Genomic DNA, 14048 nt, shown 5'->3' with positions numbered 1-14048 from the left:
TATTTTTATATTCACTGTCTGATTTTAATTCAGTTCAAGCTATTCCTGATTTGACCCCATAGAGTCGAGTTGTGAAGTTGACATGATTATTCACTGCTAGATCGCCCAGAGAAGTTAGGACCAAGTTCATAAACTTTCAAAATGCAAACTGAAGAGATTCATTTTTTTTTCAACAAACCTTGAATAATAATAATAGTACTCCTGCATGTCTTCTGATGATTTCTGATATTGGGACTAATGTTTTCACATCCATAAATAATCTGTTTTATCTTTGAGGTGGCTTATCTGGTATTACTATAGCTCTAATTGAATAATCCTGTTTACACAACTGTGTCATATTGGAGATGTGAGTTTATTTGGAATAAGACTGTAATATGAGCCGGCAACTAAACATGATTCAATCTTTGGATTTAGCCAGAAACCTTCATTCACTTGTACATGGCATAACTGATTGATTTATTAGTAATACTGTACTCTGTACACGTTCAGTAACACTTTTATCTAAGCATACTTGTCAGTCTACATGTATTTGTTCAAAGCGCATATTAATCATCACAAAAAGCAGCAGGTAGGTTTTATTTTCTGACACAGGTTAGTCACTTTGAACTTTATTGAGTTTCCCTTCGATGACTGAACCCGTTTTTCATTCAGGCTAATACTCACTGGCCACTTTATTAGGCACACCGGTCCAACCACTCATTAATGCACATTTTCTAATCAGCCAATTGGCAGCAACTCAATGCATTTAGACAGCCAGACATGGTAAGGACGATCTGCTGCAGTTCAAACCGAGCTTTAGAACGAGGAAGAAAGATGATTGAAGTGACTTTGAACGTGGCATGGTTGTTGGTGCCAGACGGGTTGATCTAAGCATTTCGGAAACTGCTTATCTACTGGGATTTTCACCCACAACCATCTCTAGGGTTTACAGAGAATGGTCTGAAAGAGAGAAAACATCCAGTAATAAAAAAAACTACATAAAACCACTTTTTGTTGTATTTTGATCTTTTGCTACAATGTCAAATGAAAACAACACAAAATGAGGCTTTCACAGCAATTATTAGGTTTGATTAAAAACAGGTTATTAGATTATTAAAATAATTAATCGCTTAGAAAAAATAACTGCATGACAGCACTAAAACAAATACAAGTCAAAAAAGTCATTTACTTTTAAAATCAATACAACTTATACATAATAGAATAAAAAAAGGAAAGGTTTGGAACATATCAAATTCAATTTTCATGATGGTTGAGGCACAGATAATAGTAAACACAAAATGATTCATCACCTGGAATAACAAGTGGGAACAGAGTGAATTTGTGGTGCTCTGCATCTAAGAATATGCCAAAGCCCACAGTGAATGTTATAGTTTGTGGCACTCTGAACTCATCAGTCTCACCTCCAACCTCCTCCTCTTCCTTTCTGGAACTCTCATCCCACTGCCCTTACATGCACATGAATTGGTGCAATGGTACGCTCCAGCATTATGGACCCCAGTACTCATCCTGCAAATTTGCAAACCAAACCATTTTTATGGATGGAGATGAAGTGTAAGTGTGTGTGTGGTGTGTGCGGGTGGGGGAGATCTTCGTGGACCATGAAAGTGACTCATCTTCATGTAAGCAAGTCAAGCCCTGGTATGTTGATTGGCTTTGTACGGTATTCACGCACGCACACATAAATGCACAAACTTCCACACATGCACATCCAGTGAGATCTACCCCAGGCCCTTTAGAGCAAGCATTAGTCACTCCACATAAAAGCATCTAGTCACTCCATAGCAGAAGAGCAGAGAACGAGTGGGAGACGAGCTCTGCGGAGGTCCGGCCGAAGCAGCCATTTTCCATCACGCACAAATGATTTTTGGGGAGAATGAGAACTGAGAAGGCCATGATACTGAAGAGCCCGGCTCAAGGTTACGTAACAAAGATCAATGTGAGACACCCCCGATCCAGGCCCAAGCTAGACGGACCACAGGGTGAAACTTGAGGCTGTCTGAACATAATTGATGATGACTGCACATGTGACACTTACATAACTGCATATTACCTATTAGCGTTTCACATTAATGGGTTGTCAGGCGATCCAGAACTAGTGGGGAAGCCATGAGACGAAGAGATGTGCGCTCATCTGTACTTCAATTTGATCTCAATTCATGCCTCAGTTTCTTTGTTCAAAAGCACTACAAAAGCCTAATATGGCATGAACTTGAATGAACCACTCACTGACATTCTTTAATATGGAAATAATTAATCACTTGGAATGTCGTGTAGCATGTCGGGAAATGCACAGACACCCAGAAGGTTTTTGGGGATTAGGATCTTGTCAGTTTTTTTTTTTTTTTTTTTTTTTTCTTTTGAGGACTGTGTTGTATTTTTAGAAAAGATCCATCAGTAAACAGGTCAGTTCAATGAGCTTTTTGTCCACTGATGGCTAGACAATAACCCAATCCTGTACAAGAAATTGGCATTTTTAACTGCTGGATTCAACCAGGCACCAGTTAAAAATGAATCTGAGTGAGGTGACTTTTTTCCAATAATAATAATAATTAATAAGCTGGCAGCTCGATAAGCCTGTCGATGACATTTCACAATGACGTTCCCCTCTTTGTTCTATGAAATGATTATAAATAATTTCATCTAATTAAGCCAAAAGGTACAAAAAAAAAGTTGTTTGTGGTCATTTCTCACAGTAACTGATACATTACCCCAGTTTTCACCTTCCCTCCTGAAAGCTCCCCTCATGTTATAACTCATAAACTTCGATCATGAAATCATCTTCAACCAAAAAATCTGTTTCTGGAGAAAAAAAAACGTACATTATGTGCCGCATAAATGAAAAACCCTGCTGTCCCTCAATATCAGCTGAGTGGGGCACAATAACGAAGTGCAGTTCTACATTACTACCTCTGGGGGTGGAAGTGTGCCAGTAAATTTGCTTCTTTGTTAAAAAGTCAAAGAAAGAAGCGAGAAGCTGTGCAGGTTATAAGTGGATAGTTTGAAAACATCGAAATATAGTCACTTTTCCTAAACTTTTTTCAATGAATTTGTATTGTTTTGTTGTTGATCACAATCAACAAGATCCTCTTTAACTTTATTTGTTAAGTGTTTCAAAGTAAATACAATTGTTCTTTAAATTTGGTTAAAGCACATACTCCACCTTATAGATAACTGTAAAACATCAGGTAAAAACTAAATGATAAGTTAAATTACTTTTTTTCCTAGTCCAATAGAAAAAAAGTCTAGTGTTGTTTTACTAATAAGCATTTTTACTTAAGAAGTACAATAGCTCTTTGTGTTATTTATTCATAATGTGAATTTTGCAAGGAGTACTGTATAACATTAGTACAGTTACAACAGGAGGAGCTAATATTTTATGTAAAAACTTCAATATAGCCGAAATGTTTGTTGTATTCTGTCAAAAGTTAACATTTAAACTTAAATCCATCAAAATGCTTCATCTTTAGTGAATGAGCTAAATGAGTAATGTTTGAATTCTACAGGAAAAATACTCTTACCTGAATCAAATAAACAAAAGATTGACAGTGAGACAGTAAAATCTGATCACAGTGCTCTTTTGTTATTTTTATCCTGTGAGCAGTGCACAAACTGTACCTACAGGCTGAGCCAGAGGAGGGACGAGGGCAAACAAAAAAAGGAATGAAAAGCACAAGCAGAAGACAAAGTCTGCAGTAAAAAAGACTACACATAGCCAGTGGGCTATAACTAATAATTCATGGCTACAACTTTTCTACGAGTCTGTATGGAGTCTGTAGTTTTTTTTCTAACTTGCTAATGCAGCACACACACACACACACACACACACACACACACACACACACACACACACACACCCACACACACACATTATATTAAACACATTGACTTTCTAACTAAATATTAATTCATCTTCTAAACCCATTTTGTTCCTTTCGGGGTCACGGGGCTGGCAGAGCCTATCCTAGCCACTTGAGGGTGAAGGCAGGGAACACCCTGGACAGGTCGCCAGTCTGTCGCAGGGCCACAATCACACACCCATGCACACTCACATTCACACCTAGGGTCAATTTACAGAAAGCAATTAACTTATGAAGCATGTTTTTGGACGGTGGGAGTCCCCGGAGAAAACCCACGCATGCACGGGGAAAAGGTTCCAACTCCACACAAACCCCCGAAAATATACAAAGTTTTTGTTTATTTTGCTAGCTTTGGGTTCCAATAGGCTATATGCACACGGAGGTGATGACGTACTTCCGCTAAAATCTCAGCCTGCTAAGCCATTTCCGCTCGCGCTGAGGCGATTGTTTACAAAGCGATATAACAGCAACTACAATATGACTAGTAAGAAAACGTTCAAATTTCAGCGAACCATCTATAGTACAGCCGAGCATTGCTGTGTGCCTCTGTGTCAAGCTTCGAGCAAGTACAACAGTTTACTTAGTTTTCATACATTTCCATCTGACGCGGAAATCAGGCGAAAATGGCTTGTAGCTATCCGGAGGGACAAATTCACAGTTACTCCCCATACCCGAGTATGTAGCCGACATTTTAACAAGGATGATGTTCGTGAGCCCTTATCAGAGACGGGGAGGCGGCTATTAAACAAGGGAGCTGTCCCAGCACTGTTTGAGTGGAACAATTTCACCCTTCCCACTTCACGACCGGGGGTGTGGGAGAGGAGAGAGCGTCCGCCTCCGATGACGGAGGATGACGGCGACGCAGGCGAGAAAGCTGATATCCCTATGGACCACGACTACGCTTCGGCTTCAGATCCTGCAGTTGTTGATTTAGCCCTTGATGACAACATGTCTCTCAGAGATGAGATTCTCAAGCTGAGGGAACATGTCGAGAAGCTGACAATGAATCAGCGCTTTGGAATTCATCGTTTTGCTGCCTCAGACAAGGACATACGTTTTTTCACAAGGTAAGATATCAGATTGTTCTGTAGTAACGTTACTTTTGCAACAACAGATATAGTTGTTTGTGTGTGTGTGAGAGAGAGAGGGAGAGAGGAAGGCTAACAGAGTTGTATATTTGAAATGCTTCCAAGTAATATCATAGTATACACTGATATAATATTTAAATGATTATATCTGAATTGTATTTATTTAGATTTGCATCCTATGACCTGCTGATGAGATTCTGGGCCTTAATAGAGCCATCACTGCCAAATATGGTCAGTGTGACACAAGCACAGAGAGGCACCTTAACAGAGCCAAGTTCCACTGTAGTAAGTAGTTATTTACATGGCCCATACAATAAAACTTAAAGGGATAGTTCACTTCAAAATTAAAATTCTGTCATCGTATACTCACCCTCAAGTTGTTTCAAACCTGTATGAATTTCTTTCTTCTGCTGAACACAAAGGAAGATATTTTGAAGAAAGAAAGAAATTCACTGAGTATATGATTTTCATTTTGAAGTGAACTATCCCTTTAACAAAGATCAGGGCTAATAGAGGTTGAGAGAAACATAACGCAAATTGTTTTTCTTTTGAACAGACTCGTTTCCTGCAGCCCATTGATGAGATGTTCATGTTTCTCAATTACCTGGCACTGGGTTCAAAACAGCGTGATCTTGCTGACCGGTATGGAGTCCACCAGTCCACAGTCAGTCGGATCATTACAACATGGAGCAACTTTCTGTACACTGTGCTAGGGTCTGTGAGGATCTGGATACCAGAGGAGAAAATAAGGGCACATCTGCCAGCTGAGTTTAAGGACTATGCAGACACTACAGTCATCCTGGACTGCACAGAGCTAAGGTGCCAGTGCCCTTCATCACCTCTTCTCCAAAGTGAAATGTTCTCAGCATACAAGTCCCACTGTACTCTCAAAGGGCTGCTTGGAGTGGCTCCTCATGGGGCGGTCACATTTATTTCTCAACTGTACGCTGGTTCCATCAGTGACAAACAGATCACGCGTGAGTCTGGAATTCTCTCCCTTTTGAGACCTGGAATGGCCATCATGGTCGACCGAGGTTTTCTGGTTGATGACCTTGTACCTTGCAAGATTTATAGGCCAGCATTTCTCTCTGGAAGATCCCAGATGTCTGCCTGTGAGGTCAGGGAGACCCAAGCAATTGCACGCCTCAGGGTGCATGTTGAGCGCCTCATACGGCGTGTTAAGGAACACAAGTTCTTTGACACAGAGATTCCACTTCGGCTTTTTGGCAACATTAATCAGCTGTATACTGTTGCATGTCTTCTGACGAACTATGAAAACGGGCCTCTTGTTAAGGCTTGGGCAAAGAAGCCAGAGTAGCAGCAGTAGAAAAAAATAAAAATGAATAACCTATGACCATTTGTATAACTACTTTCTTTAAATGTACCTTTGTAAATTACTTTGTATAAATTGAATTTTATAATTAATGTTATGTATGCACTGCTGTACATTGCACATACTCTTTGAATAAAGAACTACTGAATTATTTGCATGTTATATGTACTTTACCTCACCAATGCTTTTAAGCCATCTGTAATATAAGAATAATACTTTCATGCACAGTGAATTATTTACTGAATAACATTTATTTAGGGCTCCCAATTTACAAACAACAGTTATAAAATACTATTTTTAGGTAACCAATTATCAAAAAAATTAATCGGAAGAACATGTAACATGTAATTTAATAATAGATTAGTATTAATACAACAAGAAACATAGTAATACAATTAAGAAAAAATATAAAAACTTGAATCAATATATATGTACAAATATTTTGAAATGGATTGAACTAATAAGAGTTACTGCCAGTAAGAGAAATGGAGAAAAGAGAAATTAACAGCACTCTATAAAGAAGTGTGACAGGCAATCAGAATCTAATTATTTAGGGAAGCAAAGAGGTAACAATAAAAATAAAAAAAATCAATTTTTACTTTCATTGTTTTGGTGATTTCATTGTCTCTGGGAATCCTCTGAATAAACATGTCCTCCTGTGTGTAGACAACAAAGTCACACCAGTCTAAACCAGAAATCAACATCTGGCCCTGGATTTGCCAAAAGTAGCTGCACAGGACGGGCATCCCCAAGCACAATCTGAAAATACACAAATCTGTTATAATAGAATAAAAGTGCAGTTTTTTAAAAAGAGAATACATGAGTACAGTGAGAATGTTTAACAAAACAAACAAATTTGAACCATCGACATATAATTATTAACTACTAAAACAATTAATAACTACTAAACAATTTGTATGAGCTAAAATTGTAGCCACAATATTATTTATATTATTATTTATCTCACTTTACTCATCATCCCCAACAGTGGACACAGAACGTGTGTCAATGCAGTGACAAAACGGAACTCAGTTTCTGTGAATCCCAGTGATTAGCGTACATATTTAAATATCGATAAATATTCCAACACACCAGTGTTATTTATGGTATGGTAAATGAAATTTGTCTTTAAAATAACCTTTAGCATTATTAGATGCAATGATTCACAGAAACTTTGATCTGCCAAACGTAACCTGTCTCATGAACCATGAACCAATCTGCGCTGAACCTGCAGTATAACTTTCTCTTACGCTTAAGCTGTGAGGCTTTTGGCTTTTCCTCATAGATCTGTAGCACTCAGCCCTAATCGTTACCTCTCCTGTGCTTGAATCCTTGTTTGAAACTGACATTGACAAAGGCGTTAGGAAAATTGGCTGTGATTGACACATAATAGTAAACATAGCCTACGCTGCACCTGCTGCGCTAGCACTAGATAGCATGCATGCTATGGGCATGTAAACACAGAACACGTCCAGATCTTACCTTCAAAATTGTGGATGTAGCTTGACACATACAATTTGAAGCCCTTCTCTTTCTTGGTTGTCGAAGTGTGACATAACTTTTGTATGATTCGACTCACGTCGTTGACCGTTACCTTTGGGACATCTTGAAGGGACCGAGTGAAAAATGCCATAGTTGTTATTGACGCTATGTGCGCCGTCGACGCCGGATGTAACCTGGCTGGCCGACTTGGAATGCGGAAGTGAGTGTGCATATAGCCTATTAAGCAGTCGGTGCAGCCGGTTTAAGAAAGTAGCGGATGGATATTTGACACATGACTAAGCAACTTGACAGTCATCGAGTTGTATGTGAAAGGGATAATCCAACATTCATTCTTGTTTTTTTCATTCATTCATCTTCTTCCATTTATTCCCTTTCGGGGTCATGGGGCCCCCAGAGCCTATCCCGTGACCCCGAAAGGGAATTAATGGCTTGTGGGCGAAGGCTGGGGGCACCCTGGACAGGTCGCCAGTCTGTCGCAGGGCAGAGTGTCCACAATCACACACTCTTACATTCATACCTAGGGACAATTTAGATCAACCTATTACCCTATGAAGCATGTTTTTGGACGGTGGGAGTCCCGGAGTCCCAGGAGAAAACCCATGCAGCACGGAACATGCAAACTTCACACAGAAAGGTCCCCCAGCCTGGTTTAGGTCCCCCAGCCTGGTTTAGGTCCCCAAACCGGGACTTGAACCGTGGGCCTTCTTGCTGTGAAGCAAGAGCGCTTACCAGGAATCTTAATTCCTTAAGAATCAGATTAAAAAGGAAAAATTTTATGCAGACAGTATTTCATGACAGTTTAAAATAAAACTGAATGGGAGGTTGGTTGGACAAATTAAAAATCTTTACTATCTGCTTTTCAATGCAATCTTCCACCTGTAGCAAACACTCTAAGAGTCACATATGCTCTTGTCCCTGACCTTTAAAAGGCTCTCAGGTTCAATGAATGAATTATGGAATGCATAATAAATCATGGATGTATTATTCTCATGGTCTGGTAAGGGTCCAGACATTGTTCAGAGCCCCTGAAACCTTCTGAATTACACTGTGATTCAAACGCAGAATGTCTCAAAAACACCAATTTTGACTGAAATGTCAGAAAAGTCAACATGAATCTGATGCTACACCAGACATTCGTTTAGCCCATGGTGTTCACAATGGACAGGCTGGCAAGGGCTTTTTTTTCTTTTTCTACAGTTTATGAGTGCGTGTTCACCACCTACAGTTGAAAGAGGCTTGGAGTGAAATGTCAAGGCGGGGCAAATCTCCCCAATCTTCCTCCAGGCTTTTTCTTTCACAACTCTATTATGATATTATGATATACAGTAAGAAAGACTTGGTGTCATAGAATTCTGTCCGGGCTCAAACCACAATTACTGTATAAATTTCTTGTCCGTGATCAATTTTTAAACGGTTGGTACTTCCTGGAACTAAAGGGGATGTCATCCATACTTCACAACCTAATCTGAGTCCGTGATTGATCAAGGTTCAACCTGGTTTAATGTTTAATGTTTTGCATGTTAAGCTTGAAAACGGTTGTGGAAATTTCTGTAGCGACACATTAATGCGAGATTATTGAACGCAGAAGCGTTTGCATTGACTTTTCATCGGATGTTGATCCTTGAACGCACGTTGCTGAGGGCAATGCAAATGTAGCCTAAAGCTTAAAATATCCTGTAGTGGTGTCTCCCGAAGGACAGTTTATTGTGTTTATCCTTTTTCCAACATAATCTGATTATTAGTCTTTTTAGTCATTTGATAACCACCATCTACATGAAATAAAAAGTTTACAAGGCTATTAGAGAGTTCGTCCTCTGCTCACTGGCTCATCTTCGGCGAGGGGCAGGAGGGAAAACTCTTCACAGCTGAGCAGCTGCTCCATTTAATCAAATCTCAAGCCTGCTCATAGAAAGTGGCTGTGCTGTGGGGTTTTAGTTTGCACTCTGGAAAATGAGGGGTAAAAATCCTCAACTTGGTGTGACAAATCTTTGAAATGCTTACCTTCCCCAATGCCACAACAAATCTGTAATCCTCTGTTGCCCCAGATTGTCTGTGCGTGACAGCATACCTAATCGACGTTTTGATCCCTCAGTGAATGCCACAGGTATAAGACTGTTAAAAAAGATCAGTCCTTAATTTTTCTGACCCTTGTTTCAAAACCAACTAAAACCCCATCAGTGTCTCTGTTTCTGAAGCTTTTGTTTCTGAAATAGTCACGACACACAAGTAGATGTTTTGTTTGTGGGTGGACAGATGTAACACTGTGGTGTATTAAACTTTACGTGTAATTAGTGGCACAATCCAGACACTGAAAATAAAGAAAGATGCCAAAGCCTGAGACGCTGCTATATTAATGCAGCCAATTGGAAAGAATCATGTTGCTACCTGTCAACAGAGGTGCGTTATGTAGCTGCTGTTCGGTTTGAATTTACGGCACAGGTGTGCTTTATCACTTGTAATTTAGGGCTGTAGACAGTTAGTTTTTGTGGAAAATTAAGCTTTGAACAGTGGCTAATTGCACTACATTTCATTCATATGTTGACTTATTCTGTTGAAAAAGTTTTATAAATTGTTAAAATACAGCAAATAGTTCAAAAAGCCCTATGTATAGAATTTCTTCAACAAGTTTGCATAGTGTTTTTCATAATCCAGCATGACTGGACTTTTGGGTTTTATCATGTAAAGCTCTTAATTCTGTAACCTCAGTCACAATCACTGGTAAACAAACCTTTGTGAACAAACTAAAAACTGAAAGTGAAAGTTCCTCCATTTTTTTTCTCTGTTATTAGGTTTTATCAGATTTGCTTTTTAAGCTTTTGCGGATTGTTTTTTCCTTGGAAAATTGACACACCAAGTTTGTGACTGTTTTTATTATACCTGCTCTGACAACTTTCCACCGTCTTCACTCCACTGTCATTTCTGTTCAGTCCAGACCATTGACTGTTTATGAGAACTAGACAGACTGACCCCTCCCCCCTCATGTTCCAAACACGCTGGTTCCAGGAAGCCAAAATCCCATAGACTTCTATAGAGAAATTTACAGCTTTTACTCTGTCATTATACAGTGTCATACATTCTTGCTCTGCTTCTTTTTTAACATGTTCTTGCTAATCCTATTTTTTTTAAATATTTTTTCTGTAGTGCAAGTTATTCAAGCTGTAAATGGACCAATCAGATGCCTCAATGAACGTATGCGGTCGTTGAACATTTGAATTGTTTGATTGACAGATTCTCCAGAGCCTGCTTTCAAAAGGTAGGGGTGTGGCCTTCCAACAAACTCACTCCTGATTGGTAAACGTGGTTGCCATATAAATGTTGTCTCAGACCAACTCACACCAATAACTGCTTACTGACAACGTTTGGCTCCAACATGGCAGCATCCGTGTTGGAAAATAGTGACTGAATTGACTTTATTTGGTTGGAGACAGAAAAAGCCATTGTCTATAGGTGATGTCACACTTACTCAGTCCAGTTCTCTTGTACAGTCAATGGTTGACAAAGAAATCTATCCGATTCCAGATTGAAGATCATGTGAAAAACAAAAAGAAGTCAGGAGCAGTTTACCAAATGACCATTAGAAGCATGTGATCCAAATTCATTCTATGCTAAAATTATTCATATATATATATAGAGAGAGAGAGAGAGAGAGAGACACACATACATTTATATTTATATTGGGGGGTGGGTATAAAGAAACTTCCTAAAGTTACATAATAAAACTAAAAGCAAGACAGAAATGTTTGAATGTTTATCTACGTGCTCTAACATACATTGTCATACAAAAAAGTTGCAAAGAAGTTGCAGAATGGTAGGCATTTACCTTGGCCCACATTAAAAAGAAGAAAAAAATCATGTCTACATTGGAAAGCACATCTTTTTTAATAGGTGTCAACGAAACAAATTTAGTCGTCTTACTTTTTCAAAGACAATTACCATAAACACATGATGACATCTGGGACTGTCTGTTGCGTGTGTTGGCAGCAGAGCCATCTTCAAGGCCTGATTTACGCTCTAACAAAACCCGTGAAAGGAAAGGCATTCCTCCCTCATGAAATTTCATCTCATTTCATAGCTGTTATCCTTCCTGCTTTGATTACTTCCAAGCATCCTGATTTTATCAGTGAAGCATAATGGCTCATATGACTGGATTACTCACAATCAGTACTTAAAACAAAACTTTTTCTTTCTTTTTTTTCCAAATACACCAGCAAAAATATGTTTTTCCAAGCTATGGTATTTTGCTTGATTAATGACTTTTCCACTTATTAATTTTTTGGGGAAAAAAAGAGTCTATCTTGGCCCGTGGGTAAACAGTTGGAACAACATTCCTGAACAACTTAGTAACCTATTTGCTGTGCTGTAAGTCATCTTCATGAACTTCACTCTATTTAAATAGTCTGGTTTCTTCTATCAAAACAAACACATTCTAGATACAAAAGATAAAGTTTTAAAAACTGAGCACGAGATGGTCTGAAGCATGCATTGTGCTTTAACCAAGCATTTATCTGCAATGATCTCAAAAAAGTCAGTTTATCGGTACACCGACCTGAAAAGGCTTAGGAGGCCATTCTGGAACAGTTGGGAATTATTCATCCTACAGTAGCAAGATCGTTCGTTTGTACTCTGAACTGTTCCCAATCTTCCACACAGTAATGTCAGTCTAACCAAGCAATGCTCAGCGAAGATTTGAAACCCTCCAGCTCAGCATCTTAACTCTTAAAGATTTGCAATAGAATGAGACCACAAACACAGCCATGAAATCTAATCAGAGAACTTGTCACACGTGTGAACAATGTGCACGTGAATCCCTAATAACAGTGATCCCTAACCTTTTCTAGGTCATAGACCGGTGTAATGTCATACAATCTTTTCATGGACCGGCCTGTATGAGGCCGGTCAGTCTGCATCTGATTTTAGTTTCTAGGTTCCCTTAACGTTTGAGGGTAAAGTTTGTCTTCATCCTCTGGAAAATATCTGTAGCAGCTTTAAAGGGGCTATATCATGCAAAATCAACTTTAAGTGTATTATAGTGTTGTTTCCTCACAAAAACAACCCCAAAGCGGTATTTTTGATCCATTCAAGCATTTCTGAGTATTCCTCTAAAAACCTGCGCCCTGAGCACCAGCCCCTCCCAATCCACAAAAACACAATGTTCTCACAACGTGACGTCACAAAGTGAGAACAGCCCCTTCCAGGAAGGTCATGGGCAAAACACTTTCCTTTTATATGCACAATATGCACATCCATCTTTGCAAAAGTTCGGATGTTGTTCGTGGAAGAAATGCAGATACGCTGTCGAGGCCGACGTCATGTAATGGGCGGCGCCCACAAGGAGAGAAAGGCGGAGCCTCAGAAATCAAGTCATCTTAAATGAGCTGCAAAAAAACTAAAATTTAAATTAAAAAAAACTGTTCTTTAGTGTGCCAAAGGTAATATATATTTTCATATATATGGACATAGCAACGTATGATATAAGTCCTTTAAACCTGAACTCTAGATTTAATGTAGGAACCAGTAAAATGTGATTTAGATTTTTTCTGAACCCATAACTGTCAAAATGGAACTTGAAACATCAGATACCAACTTCAGCCTCATCTGACTTTTACAATGCAACACATAAACACACACACACACAAAAATTGAATGTGGTGGGGAGAATCCAGTAGTTTTCCAAAATAAAACTCCCTTCAAAATCAGGTTATATGGAAAACACCCCAGTACTGGCCCACAGCCTGGGGGTTGGGGACCACTGCCTGATAACAGCAGTTCATGAACAGGTGACCAAAGCCTCGTTTTGTAGTGGAATATAGAGACGAACTTCAGGAGCAAAGACAAATCAGATTCTGACTTGCCCTTTTCTAAAAACACACAGGGGCCAAACGAGTGGCAGATGGAGGGGTGCACCCATCCTGCTAAATGTGTAATCTGCAGGGAGCAAAACATTTTTTACAATTTAATTTCTTTTAAAATGTTCTATTACACCAGTTTTGACCATTTTACCATCTCACCTTCTGTTTATTAAATTATCCTTTGTGTTTTTAAAGTCGTGCTTTGAGCTGTGATTAAAAGAATTCTTCTGGTATTTGTCATGTCTGCCTTACATCTCTCACATTTAGCGCCATTTAACCAAATTCAATACCAAAAAGGACAATTTATTGATATAAAAATTGTTAAATATCATCCAAAAATAAAGTTGTTTAACTTCATTTTAGTCAATATCAGAAGGTTTATTAGGTCACAGAAATTGAAACTGCTGGGATTTTACCA

General features: G+C 38.9%; 2 protein-coding genes across 2 annotated transcripts in view; one reads left to right on the top strand and one right to left on the bottom strand.

The window, feature by feature from the left end:
- The window catches only part of kcna4 (potassium voltage-gated channel subfamily A member 4), an 83134-nt gene that overhangs the window by 57058 nt on the left and 12028 nt on the right, over window positions 1-14048 (bottom strand). The window lies entirely within an intron of this gene.
- Window positions 4190-6431, top strand: LOC111946968. The gene is made up of 3 exons (XM_023952669.1): window positions 4190-4924; window positions 5113-5230; window positions 5502-6431. Exons 1-3 carry the CDS (start codon window positions 4335-4337, stop codon window positions 6261-6263), a joined length of 1470 nt encoding a protein of 489 aa, XP_023808437.1. The 5' UTR covers window positions 4190-4334; the 3' UTR covers window positions 6264-6431.

This window comes from Oryzias latipes, chromosome 3, assembly GCF_002234675.1.
Source record: "Oryzias latipes chromosome 3, ASM223467v1".
In the NCBI taxonomy this organism is placed as follows: Eukaryota; Metazoa; Chordata; class Actinopteri; order Beloniformes; family Adrianichthyidae; genus Oryzias; species Oryzias latipes.
The sequence above is the reverse complement of the archived record's forward strand: the minus strand, read 5'-3'. Positions and strand labels throughout refer to the sequence as shown.